The sequence below is a fragment of the Nannospalax galili genome, unplaced genomic scaffold (genome assembly GCF_000622305.1).
Source record: "Nannospalax galili isolate Female #2095 unplaced genomic scaffold, S.galili_v1.0 scaffold648, whole genome shotgun sequence".
Lineage (NCBI taxonomy): Eukaryota > Metazoa > Chordata > Mammalia > Rodentia > Spalacidae > Nannospalax > Nannospalax galili.
The window spans coordinates 4509485-4523620 of record NW_008360311.1 but is presented as its reverse complement, the minus strand read 5'-3'; the positions used below and the strand labels follow the sequence as shown (position 1 = coordinate 4523620).

The following is a 14136-nucleotide window of genomic DNA, read 5'->3' as shown; positions in this document are numbered from 1 at the left end:
AAGTATGTACTTATTATTACAACATGTATACTATAAAATATGTAGCCATTCTCCTTCAGTATGTAAGGTATTTGCTGAGTTCAGCACTCTGGCCAAAAGTTTATCTAATGTAAAGGTGTACATTGTAAAATGCATGTTACTACTCTAATTTCTAATAATAGGGACTAGGAATATTCTTCTATTCCCTAAAATAAAGACATACTGCCTACTCTGGTCTTAAAACTCATGGCTGAAGCAATCCTCCAGCCTCAGCCTCCCAAGTAACTTGGACTATAGGTATGTGAGACTGTACCTGGCTTTGTCTCACATAATAAATTTTTTTTTAAAATGCTATTATTTTTATGTGTGTTGACTGCATGTAAGCAATTGCTCCACATGTATACAAGAGCCAAAGAGGCCAGAAGAGGGTGTTGGATGCCCTGGAACTGGAGTTACAGATGGTTGTTAGCCACCATGTGAGTGCTGGGAATCGAACTCAGGTCCTGTGGAAGAACAGCAAGTGTTCTTAACTGCTGAGCCATTTCTCCAGCCCCACATAATTAAATCTTAATTATCTGTTTCACTACAGTAATTAAGAAAATGAAAATACACAATCCTACACTATATAAAAGTAGGTATACAGAAAATTGCTATATTCTTGGTACTTAATAACTAGGGAAGATAAATACTTAAAAACTGTTGTGCATTAATAATTACCATGTAATACTATTTTTAAATTTTTTATTATTTTTTATGTGTATGAATGTATTGCCTGCATGCATGTAAATGTGGCCATGTTGTGCAGTGCCCATGGAGGTCAGAGGAGGTATCAGATCCCCTGAAACTGGAGTTACAGATGGTTGTTAGCCGCCATGTGGGTGCTGGGAATCAAAATCGGGTCCTCTGCAGGAACAACCAGTGCTCTTAACCACTGAGCCATCTCTCCAATCTCCCTAATACTACTTTCAATTCCCTTGGATACTGAGGAATGTCTTTCTCTTGTTCCCTTGTTCAGTCTGCCTCTGCTCCACTGCTCAACAAACCCCATTACTGTGAAAAGAAGGAAGACAGTAAACTGCAAATCTGCATTCACGAAAAGAGTCAAGGAAACATATTTGAAAGGTCTTGAGATTACTCTTCCTCAGTAATATTTTCACTTTATCGAATTCCTAGAACTAAATAAAGATCTGATTAGCTAAATATAAAATGTAAACACTTAGTACAAAACAAAAAATGTCTAGAGAGAGGGAGGGAGGGGGAAGAGGAAAGGAGGACAGAGAAGATCATATAACTTGTCAATTAAAAATGTCAACGTTAAAGTTAAGCCAGGCATGACAGATAAAATGGACAGAATGAGCAGAATTACAGAATATCATTTTCTTACTGTGTCTTTAACATCAGGTGTATTTTTCACAATAAAAAAACATTATTTTTAGAAAACAAAATAATGTTAAGAAAATGTGTTAAAGATAGTATTATTTTGTATCACTTTATCTTTACCAGTTACTCACTGTGTGTGCACACACCACAGCTTGCATGTGGAGACCAGAGGCCAGCCTATAGGAGCTGGCCCTCTATTTCTACCATGTGGGTCCTCAGACTGAACTCAGGTCATCAGACTTGGCAGCAAGTGCCTTTTCCCACTGAGCCATCTCGGTGCCCACTCCCCCTTTCTCCTTTTTTCTTTTCTTTTCAAAGACAAGGTCTCACTATGTGGTTCAGGCAGGCCTCAAACTCATGCCCTCAGCCTCTCAAATGCTCATATTACAGTCAAGTGACAACACGCCCAACTTAAAAGCCAATTATTATTACTATTATTATTATTATTGGTCTTTTTGAGACAGGGTCTCCCTGTAGCCCCAGCTGTCCTGGAACTCATTGTGTAGACCAGGCTGGCCTTGAACTCACAGAGATCCGCCTGCCTCTGCCTCCTGAGTGCTGGGATCAGAGGCATGTGCCACCATGCCTGGCAAAAGTAAAATATTTTAAATAAGCCTTCGGAATCAGAAGAATATTGAAATGTAAAAATGATCAATACAAACGCATGCTCCATACTTGTATGTGAGGCCAAGAGGCCTCAAGCGTGGGCTCATCCTCTTCCGGGTCAAAATCCGGATTATCACTTGGAGGAAGAGTACGGAAGATGTTAGCACTTATCTGTAAAGAAAACATAAGTTGGGCTTTTATGCTCTTTGCTGTGTAGTTCAATTCAACAGTGAATTCTTTTTACCATTTTTAAAGAAAAAAGCTATGGCTATAAATTTAGTTCAAACCAATAAATCTCTTCAAGATATAAAGAGGACAGGTGTTTCTCTTTCTCTACCAAGTAAGGGACTTCTTTGGACCCCAGAGCACCAATGATTACAAGATTATCTCCATATTCTTCTTCCTTAAATTACCAGGTGTTCTTACCAAGTTTTGTTTAAAATGAAGGACGGGGGGGGGCGGGGGATCATGGGGAAAGGACAAACTACTAACACCACCTCTCCATATTATGATTCATCTTTTTACAACTCCTTCCATAGTCTAATCCAGCCATTCTGTTCCTACTACCTAAGAGTTAGGTAAAATTCTCCATTCTTACATATATATAGGGAGAAAAAGAAGGAAGGGGGACGTCTTCACTGTTTTACATACATAGCTATAAAATTTCACAATGATTTATTTCCTTTACTGTATTTCAATACACTGAGACTTTAAAACATGAATTACTCTGAAATCAGGAAGTGCTCTGAAATCCAGTTTGGATTCTGTATAGTACTTAATCTTAGCATCATTTGTGTCAGCCAGCACCAAGGTAACCACATACACCCTTTTCTCTCCAGCAAAGACTATACTGTAGTTCCAACTCACAATTTTTTTAAGATGAACAGACTGACAGATCAGATGGTTCAGTAAACATTTAAGGCTGAGTTACTGTGAGGTTGACCATTTGAGGTAAACTACCTGGGGTAGGAAGGTAGGACAAGTAATGTTTAATGGTACAAGTCAGTTTCCAACTACTGTAAAAAAGTGGTACCTAGGACAGTCAAATACCTGCCAACAGTATTACCTTAACCCTAAGTCCCAGAAAGTTAACCATCTAGAACTTAGAGCTCAAAGCCAGAATTTAAGGCTAAAACCGGTAAGCATTTGATAGGCATCAATTTCACAAAGAATAGCAAAACATCCTAGAATTTGAAAAATGAAATACATCTCATAATTGTCAGCAGCAAAAGAAAAAATTAACCTTGTAGCCACCAATAAAATAACCTATATTCAGAAGCATGTTAAAGGACTACATTGGTGAGGTGGCTCATCCCTTATCTAGAAGTAACCTGAAGTTAAATAACAAAACAATAAAACACATCTTTTCACTAGAACACAGAAATTAAATCCAAGAATGCATAGCAAATCATAGAATAATGTGACTCAAATATTTTCAACACCTATCGACTTTATAAAAGAGTATCTGGGGCTGCACATGGTGGCACGCGCCTGTAGTCCCAGCACTTGGGAGGCAGAGGCAGGCGGATCTTTGTGAGTTCAAGGCCAGCCTGGTCTACATAGTGAGATCCAGGACAGCTGAGGCTACAAGGAGACCCTGTCTCAAAAAGACCAAAAAAAGAGTATCTGACACTGGAACTTCAACATTCCTCAATACAAACCATCTGAAATCAGTAACATGCAACAACTTTTACCCTTGAAATTTTTAAAATTTTAATGTACATGAATGTATTGCCTGCATTTAAGGGGACCCATGTCATACAATGCCCTTGGAGGTCAGAAGTGGGTGTTGGATCCCCTAGAAATGGAGTTACAGATGGTTGTAAGCCCCTATGTAGGTGCTGGGACTCAAACCCAGGTCCTCTGCAAGAGCAGCTGAGTTAACACTGAGCCCTCTCTCCAGTCCCTTACCCCTGAAATTTAATGAAAAAGATAAAATCAAGAAGCCCATCAATATTTAATATTTACATTCCTAAACTGTCACTCCCTTTTAAATATACAAACTGGGGGAGTATAGGAAGCTAATTTTATTCTGATTAATGTTCCATTTATAGCTGATCTTTTTTTTAAAAAAACTGGGACTTTAATTTCTGTTTCTAAGAACACAATACAAATTCCTAAGTTCCTTTGACAGGTCTTCAGACGAGATGAAAGAAGCCCAACTCATATACCGGGGCCAAATTACTTTGCCTACTATCCATTCTGCTCTCCCCCAGAACAGATCTTACAGTGCAGCTTCTACGCCCTGGGGTGAGTTTAAATGGTCTGCTCAGTGATTCTAATCACACCCACTGAAGTTCTGTATTTTCTTAGAAGGCAACAAATGCAGGCCATGAATGCTAAACTTCTATTTTGATTGAGAACTAGCTTAAATTACTCATCAACAACATCCTAAACAGCCTTACATCAACAGAGTAGTGGTTCACTTTTCACATGAGATACTCTGCTATTTATTTATTGAGGCTGAGCATTCTTTATGTAAAATGCTTAGAACAGGAAGTGCTCTAGATTCTTCTAGATTTTGGAATACCTGTATTTACACATAATGAGGTATCTTGGGCACTAAACATGGAGTTCATTTGTTGCATGTTCTTTATACACAAAGCCTAAAGGTTACAGTCAGTATTTTTAGTGCACCTGTTTCAACTTCAATCCATGAGGTCAGATGTGAAATTTTCCACTTGTGGAATCACGTGCTCAAACATTTTTGCACTTTAGCTTTCTGATTTTTGGTTTAAGAATCTTCAAAAAGTAGTATTACTTAACCCTAAAGATCTGAGCATGATATTAAAACATTCTAAATAGGATTTCTTTTAGCCTGACTCCCTTCCCACTGCTTACCTGTCTCCCTGCTCTCTACAATTCTCAGCCATCACTCCCTCTGATATTATCAATCTGCATTATCTTTTGTTGTTTTGGTTTCTGTTTTTCAGGGGTTTTGGAGACAGGGTCTCCCAGAAGCCCCAGCTCCTCTGGAACTCTATACGTAGACCAGGCTGGCCTTGATTTCAAAAGATCAGCCTCCTTTCTGCCTCCTGAGTGCTGGGATTAAAGACATGTACCACCATGCCTCTTGCTCAATCTGTATAATCTTGAGCCTATGTCTTTTTCAAAAAGAGGAGTGAGAGAATGAGTGAGTATATGTACACACGAGAGGAGTGAGAGAATGAGTGAGTATATGTACACACGAGTACAGGTGCTCTTGGAGGCCAGAGGCTCTGGATCCCCCCCGGAGTTGAAGTTACAGGTGACTGTGACTTGCTCAACCTGGGTGCTGGGAAACTAACCTCCAGTCTTCTGCAAGAGCATTATCTTGAGCCTACACCGTTCTTCCAGGTTCGAGATCAACTATTCACTATGGTAGCCACCAGCCATTGTAATTTTTAGTTTCCCCAACTCCAACAAGTAATGGTCACATCAGTGAAATGGATATTTCTAATGCGCTTTTTAGAAGAACATTCTTTTTTGAGTATGTTAGTTACTGTATATTTATTGGTCAGTTTAATTCATGTACCTCAGATCTTTGAATTTATACAAATCTGAGGAGTAAGTCTAGAGGCTTACCATTTTTACTATATCAGAATACGCTGATTCAACAATTACACCACGATTAGTTGAAACATACTCAACCAGTTCATTCAGTGTTGCTCTTTTAATTTCTTTGCTCTTCAAGTCTGAAACAGAGTCCATGAAATCAAACAGTATACAACACTGTTGCAGCTTCTGACAGAAAAGCTCTTGCTGTTCATTTGAAGTGGCATCTATAAAGAGAAACAGAGAAAATTAATAACTTGAAAGTTACTGTTATATGTTTTCATTTGTACAAGTTATCTGCATGCATCCAAGTTCTCTAAGAAATCCAGTGATAATCTCACCATGTAATCCCATCCCTTAGGGTTTATATTGGTCTCTTCTCATTGGCCACAGCCAACCACTAAACATTACTGATTCTAAGGTACCTGAGGATCTATCCCTGTGTTATTCCTGCCATCATTTCAGATGTTCATCATGCTCATCTAAACTATAGTAATGATAGGCTAATTATTCATAACTACTGTCATTCAGATTTCGCATCAAAGCTATGTGAAAAGTTAAAATCTTGCCAAGATAAGGTGGGCGTGGTAGCACATGCCTTTAATCCCAGCACTTGGGAGACAGAGGCAGGCGGATCTCTGTGAATTCAAGGGAGCCTGGTCTACATAGTGAGTTCCAGAACAGCTGGTGCTATAGGGAGACCCTGTCTCAAAAAGACGAAAAAAAAAAAAATCTTGCCAAGATAATACTATCATACATACTCAACACTTTTTAATGATTCTCAATAATTAAAGAGGATGAACCCTCTGGGTTGTACACAGAGTACACCTGCCTATGCCAAGAGTTCTTGCTCAACAAAACACAACGTGCCTCTCCATTTCCTCAGGGTCCTGAAGAGCACAGGCTGCTTCCTCTGCCTGGATTGCTCATCTCCCCACATTCCCATCTTAGAGACTCTACCCACTGATTCCATTTTGGCCCAAGTCCCCTCCAGGGGGTTTCCTTATAGAACTGAAACTGAACTGGTTCAATCTACTTTGTTTTCCTTTTTGGTTTTGTTTTTTCATCTTTTTGAGACAGGGTCTCCCTGTAGCCCCAGCTGACCTGGAACTCACTATGTAGACCAGGGTGGCCTCCAACTCACAAGATCCGCCTGACTCAGCCTCCCAAGTACTGGGATTAAAGGCCTGTGCCACCATAACCCAAAATCTTACATGTTTAATACTCTTAGTCTATGAGGCCAGGGAAAGCAAGAGACAAGTATCTAATTGCCATCTAATTATGTCTATTGTTTTCTTTTTTTCTCTTTCTAATGTGTAGCACAAAGCCTGGTACAAAAAAGACATTCAGTTAACTTTTGCCTTCTTTTTATTACAGAAATATGGTCACATTAAATCGACTCTAACAACGGTTAGAATCTTTGCCTTTAGCATTAGAAAAATTGAACTTTCAAATTTATAGAGGGACCTCAGTCATCTCGTGTACCTTTCCTGAGTTACTGTTAGACTTCTAAAATCATGCAGTTAAAAACTGATACTTAGCTCATAATATGCAAAATTATTCCTCCATCCAAAACCAGTATCTATTCTATATAAAGACAAGAAAAGATCTTCAGAAAGATTAAAATCTAACCACAGATGTCTACATTTTCATGTATGTACATGTTTATTTTTATTTTTTGTCTTTTTGAGACAGGGTCTCCTTGTAGCCCCAGCTGTCCTGGAACTCACTATGTAGACCAGGCTGGCCTCGAACTCACAGAGATCCACCTGCCTCTGCCTTCCAAGTGCTGGGATCAAAAGTGTGCGCCACCACGCCCGGCTTATGTACATGGTTGTACAGCCAATGTATGGGTGTGTGAGCACACGTACGTGGAGGCTAGAGGTTGACATCAAAACAGCTTTCTCAATAGCTCTCCACCTTATTTTTTGAGGCAGGATCTTTCACTGAACCTGGAGCCTGCCAATTTGGCTAGGATTTAGCTGGCCAGGAAGTCCCAGGGACTATCCCATCTCCACCTCCTATCACTGGGATTACAGGTGCCAGATTTTGTACATGTGTGCAGGAGACTTAACTCAGGTCCTCATGACTACATAGCCCATCTTGAACCATTTCCCCAGCCTCTCCACGCTTTGTAAATTCTGTGGGGCAGGTAAGACAGTGAAATATGACTTTGAAACTATCTTCTGGTTGTTAGCCTTAAAAAGCTGATTTAGACAAGGCACTGCCACCGTGGCAGATCAGATCATCTTCAGCCAACTCACATGGAGTCAGCAGACAAATACAGCACAAGCTCTCCACTTGGCGATTTTGCTACATGATAATTTGAAACATAATTTTTATCAAAATGTATATAAGACTGGCATAATTCACATGACTTCCAGAGTAAATATATGAAGATTCTAAATAAAATTTGAATTTTCTGCAGTCCATTTGTGGCTATGCAACTAAACACGTCTCATAAGACAGCTCCATACTTACAAAGAACACACCTACTATTTTCTGTTACAGAACCAGTAATAGTCCCTGCAACAGGAAGCTGAAGTCTCCATCCTAAAACTGGCATTCAGAGTCCACATGAAAATGATGGAAACAGTGTATAACACTTTTTTCAAAATATTTTTATTTCATAAGTATGAGTGTATTGCCTGCATGTGTACCTGTCATGCAATGCCTGTGGAGGTCAGAAGGGGGCCTTCGAGTCCCTAGAACTGGAGTTTCAGATGGTTGTCAGCGGCCATGTGGGTGCTGGGAATCGAACCTGGGTCCTCTACAAGAGCAGCCAGTGCTCTTAGCCGCTGAACCATCTCTCCAGCCCCAACATTTTAATTTTTCTTTTTTTTTTTTTTTTTTTTTTTTTTATTCAGTCCCTTTTCTGGAACTGTTCTGAAGTAGCACTATTTTAGCATATTTTTTTAAAAGGAGCGTTAAATTTGCAGCTGTTTTTAATATCGAACAATTCATACAGGTCCCCAGTGCCCCAGAACTAGACTTTATCACGTGATGAGAGTGGAGCAGAATCTGACGTGCACACTGCATCTCACAGAGCCAGCAGTCGTGCCCACTGCCACCCTGTTCATCCCCATGGTCACCGCCACTAAGTACAGAATCTGCTCCTGCTCTGCAGTTACATTTTTAGTGATCTTAAAAAAATTACTTTGGAGTTTTTCACCCTTAAAGAGGCTACATTATTTTCAGTTAGAAGTGGTATTTCCTAATACTGATAGCAAGTTGATTTCAATTAATAGACAGATGCCTGCTTAATACTGACACTTAGTTTGAAAATCTAGAAGGTAAAACATCTCTGCTTTTTTTTGAGTTCCTCACTATCCTTAATAATGCTAAGCTTATCAGAATGTTTAGGTATTATACACTATAGAAGACAGTGGCACTTCAGTTCTAAGAACCCTTTCTCAACTTACAGAAAATCCCCATGGTTACCTCAGCTACTCATTATCTTTATTTTTAAAAACATCTATACCCTTATTTTATCTTTATTATGGCAGACAATATATCCTGTGAGTGTGCCTGTGTCTTAGCTCTTCTATTACATCTTTTTAATTAATATAATTAAATTCCATTACAATGATTTGAGGATGAAGGTGCTATACCTTTACAAGCTGAGTTCTATCTAATGCTGAAACACACACAGATTCATCCACTAACCCACCTTACGTGCAGTGGCCTTCCATAGCTAAGTCCTGATCTCGCCTTCCTCTCACTTCCACAGTGTGAAACCAGTCCTCCTATTCCCTGAAGGCCACGTCTGTCTGCCTTCGAATCTCTTCTCTATCTCAAGTACTTTACCACATTTCTTCTCATTATTTTCATGTCTTATATATCTTTTAAGAATAAATTTAAGCCAGGCATGGTGGCGCACACCTTTAATCCCAGCTCTCAGAGGCAGAGGCAGGCAGATCTCTGTGAGTTCAAGGCCAGCCTGGTCTACATGGTGAGTTCCAGGACAGCTGGGGCTACAGGGAGACCCTGTCTCAAAAAGACCAAAACAAACAAACAAAAAGAATAAATGTAAGGGGACCAGAGAGATGGCTCAGTGCTTAAGAACACTGCACTAGCTGCTCTTGCAAAGGTGCAAAGGACCTGGGTTCAGTCCCAGCACCTACATGGTGGCTAGCAACCATCTCTAACTCCAATTCCAGGTCCTCTTCTGGCCTCCATGGGCATTACATGCGCATGGTACACTTACATACAAGCAGGTAAAACATTATAATATTTAGAAGAATTTAAAAACCTAAAAAGAATACGCTAAAGGGGTTAGGGAGACAGCTCAGTGGGTAAAACAAGCATGAGGACCTGAGTTCAAATCCCCAGAACCCACATTAAAGCCAGATGTGTAGTCTGAGTGTCTATAATCCCAGTGCTCCTATGGAGAGATGGGAGGCAGAGACAGCCAACTCCCAGAAGTTCATGGCCCAGCTAGCCTGGCCTGTGCAGAGGAAAATCAACAGGGATCCTGTCTCAAACAAAGCAGGAGGTGAGGAACGACACCTTAAGGTTGTCCTCTGACCACCACAGGTATGCCATGACATCCATGTGCTCACATTAATACATTATGTGCACACACATATATGGTGTATATACACACACTCAAAGAATAAACTTAAGTCCTACATTCTCCACAAAGTTTCCCTTAGGTAGGTCTCTCCCTTCCCTGATCACCTCCAGCACTCACAATCATAGTCACAGTTGAGTGTACATTATCTTTAGGTCTATATTCAAGGAATATGTCTGTCCTATCCAAAGATTTCAGGCTCCTTAAGGGCACAATTATTCACTGAGCAGGGTTCCATTTTCTTTCTAACTACCATAAGGTATTTAAGGAGTTGGCAAACACTGGTTTGATGTCTCAAAATATCTCTGAATTTGAAGAATAAAGACTCTGCACTGTGGACTGAGGATGTAACTCACTTGCCTGCCATGGGACAGGCTCTGGGTTCCATCTCCAGTATCACAGAGTATTAAACAAGAGGTTCAACACTGGTGCTGGATACTAAAAGTGGCATAACAGTAGTGACTACATCAGGACCTTGTCTAAGTCTTGAAAGCAAGGAGAATTTTTTAATCAGCCTTGTTGGTAGAGTTTTATGCATTAAGTGAGACAGTAATCTTGAACATGAGCGCACAACTTCCAAGTGGGTTACAAATGGGAGGCACTGTTCCCTTACGTATACCACAGGCTGTCAGTCTGCTGCAGCCAGCATCAAAGACGACACACCGTAGTGCATGATTGGCAAATGACAGGTTTAAAAGCATGACAGAGGGGCTGGAGAGATGGTTTAGCAGCTAAGAGCACTGATTGCTCTTGCAGAGGACCCGGGTTCGATTCCCAACCCCCACATGGCGGCTATGAACTGTCCTTAACTCCAGTTCCAGGGTACTCCGAAACCCTCTTCTGACCTCTGTGGCATTGCACGACATGGGTGCACTCACTTACATGCAGGCAATACACATAAAATAAAAATAATTAAAAATAAAATATTTTTTAAAAAGCATGATAGACGTTTGTTTTTTAATGTGTTTTTTTTCCTGAGCACCTAACTCTTGAATCTTTTCCAGAAATAAATGGCTTTTGTGACTTCTTGATTCACTAATTCATCTCTTAGCCTAAATATTTATTTGAATTTGTTATTATCATTTCTGTACATTTATCTAATGCTTAAGTGGGAAAGGTCACAATCCCAAACATAAGAAATATGAAAACAGTTAAACATTTCCAATAAGTTTCCAATTCTAATTATTTTTAGAATTACTGAATAGAAAACTCATTTCCTATACAACCCTTCTCAGAAGTATGTAACATCCATTGAGCGGCTGCTGTGCTGCAATAAAACACAGCACACCACTAACATCAGAACTGCCTTTAATGCAAAGACACAATTCTAAGTGGTGTTTGGTTATTTGTTTTATTTTTGTGCTAGGGATCTAAGCATTTTATATGTACTAATTTAGCTGTACTAATTTAGCTAAACTCTCACAACTCATTGAAGCAGAGTCTGAAAATCAGAAATGATTTCCTACCTTCAAGGGATTAGAGTGAGTTGGGAAGGCAAGATATAAAACATAAAAGACAATGTTAGTAAGCAAAATACAAAAGTATTGCCATGCTGGGCATGGTGGCACACACTTTTTAATTCCAGCACTTGGGAGGCAGAGGCAGGCAGATCTCTGTCAGCCTTGTGTCTACATAGTGAGTTCCAGGCAAGCTGGGGCTACAGAGAGACTCTGTCTCAAAAAGACAAAAAAAAAAAAAAAAAAAAAAAAAAAAAAGCCATTTACCATGCATGTGTGCATACGAGCACACGTGTGTATTTGTCTCCTATTGCTCACAATTTGGAGTCAAAAAGAAAGAATACTTATAGGACTAAACATAAACAGAAAAATTCAAAGTAAAATCAGAGTTAATCAAAAGCAAGAAACTGAACAGTGATCATGAGATACCTGACCTCTGTATTTAATAACTATCTTTAAACTGGAGCTTGGTGGCTTATGAGAAGCAGCTGTGGAAGGGAGAACCACAGAGGGGACGGAGGGAGGAGAGAAAGTTGTCATCTGCAACTGGTTGTCCTGCTTGTAGGTGTAAATGCATTTCTCTATGGGTAAAGAGCACACATACAGTCGTTATTCTGGGAGGAACAGAGGTACTCATGGTAATTATGGGACAGTGCATACTTACAGATGTTTAACATGTCCCAACTCAGACACCTTTCCAAAACAGCACTATTGGATTCTGTCACAAGGAAAAAATATCACCAAAGTATATTTAAACAGGCTGAGAAAAGATCAGATGACCCACCTTGGCTATGTTTCATGAACATGACAACAACAAAAGAAAAGGAATGCATACTAACCCTGCTTGGGACATGTAATGACAACAGCAACACTGGCCACTCTGCTCTTCACTGTGAGAATTACTACAAGTGGATGGCCTTCACCCCTGCACATGAGCAACAGTACCTGGACTCAGTGGTTATTAAAAAAACAAAAGGAGCCAGGAATAGCAGCACACAGCTTTAACCCCAGCACCTGGGAGGCAAAGCCAGTCAGATCCCTGTGAGATTGGGGCTAGGCTAGTCTACATAGCAAGTTCTAGGCCACAGGCCAGCTGAGGCTATAGGGACACCCAGTCTTCAAAAAGGCTTTTTTAAAAAAAAGAGGGGGGGATTTGAAGTTGCAAAGGGGGGTGCGGTGGAGGAGGTCTGGGAGGAGTTGGAGGGAAGAGGGGAGAGTGAATATGATCAAAATACATTATATACACATATAGAATTCTAAAAGACTAAAAGTTTTTTAATTATTGCAAGTAAAGCCTGTCATATTCAATGATGAAATCTCTAGTGCCATCTTGTCATAATGCCACATACTGTTTTACTTGGCTCTTTTCATTAAATTAATGTTGGCTGCCTAGTTTCCATTTTCTTGAAACAGGGTTTCATGTACCCCAGGTTAGCCTCAAACTTGTAGCCAAGGATAACCTTGAACTTCTGATCCTCTTGTCTCCACCTCCCTAGTGCTGGGATTACAGGCATGTGACACCATACTTGGTTTATGTGGTACTGGGGATGGAACCCAGGGCTTCATATAGGCTAAGCAAGGTACTCTACCAACCGAGCTACATCCCTAACCCCATTTGCCATTCTTTATTATAAATAACTATTTTTATTTATTTCTTATGTATATGAATATTTTGCCGGCCTAAATGTTAATGAAATGCCCATGGAGGCCAGAAGAGGGCATCAGATCCCCTGGAATTGGAGTTACAGAAGTCATGTGGGTTCTGGGAACCAAATCCAAGTCCTCTGCAAGAACAGCCAGTGCTTTTAACCGCTGAGCCATCTCTCCAGCCCCCCCCCCTGCCATTTGCCATTTTTAATGTGGATGGTGTCTGTTCTGATTTATATGGGGATAAATCTCCTCACCTGGAGTTCTCCCTGAAATACTAACTATATTATCTAACAGAATTTTACTTAAAGGTTTAAAAATAAAAACATCTCTGGAAATGTATATACAAGTTCACAGGAAGCATCACATAGCACACAAGATCGAACAGTAAGCAGCACTGTGGATATTCAAAGAGTAATTGTCTTGTACCACGCCCTTAACACTACAGTATAGTAAGAAAGTGGTGAGGAAAGTGGTTTGTGTCCAGGAGAAATTTTACTTTCAATTCTACTCTCTTCCCAGGCTAGAGATGCACAGTACAACATTCTTTCACAACGCTGGGCAGCACCATAAATTCCAGAGCATCTCTACTAATCCTACCCTAAGTCACAGAGCATCTGTATTTGCTCAGTCATCCTGAATATAATTATAACAAGGGACCCAGGTTTGGGGGTGGGGGCACGCTTTAACAAAGTCTTTTTGAACTGGTGGTATTTATCCACTTCAGTGTTTTCGGTTTGTAACTGAAGTTTCCCCAAAGGCTCCTAGTTGATGGTGCTATTTTGGCAGATGACGGAAACTTTAGAAGGTGGGACCCATCTGGAGGAAGTAGGTCACTGGAGGGTGTGCTTCTGAAAGTTATAACTGGCCCCCCAGCCCTGAAACTTCCTATCAGGAGGTGAAGAAGCTCCCCTACCACACACTCCAGTCACCATCATGTTCTGCTCAAGAACATGCAGC

General features: G+C 40.3%; 1 protein-coding gene across 1 annotated transcript in view; it reads right to left on the bottom strand.

The window, feature by feature from the left end:
* The window catches only part of Ppp2r5a (protein phosphatase 2 regulatory subunit B'alpha), a 54176-nt gene that overhangs the window by 14469 nt on the left and 25571 nt on the right, over positions 1-14136 (bottom strand). The window contains exons 2-3 of the mRNA XM_008824825.2: positions 5530-5726; positions 2035-2136 (exon numbers count right to left, since the gene is read on the bottom strand). Of these exons, the coding sequence (XP_008823047.1) occupies positions 2035-2136; positions 5530-5726 (299 nt within the window). The remainder of the gene's footprint in view (positions 1-2034; positions 2137-5529; positions 5727-14136) is intronic.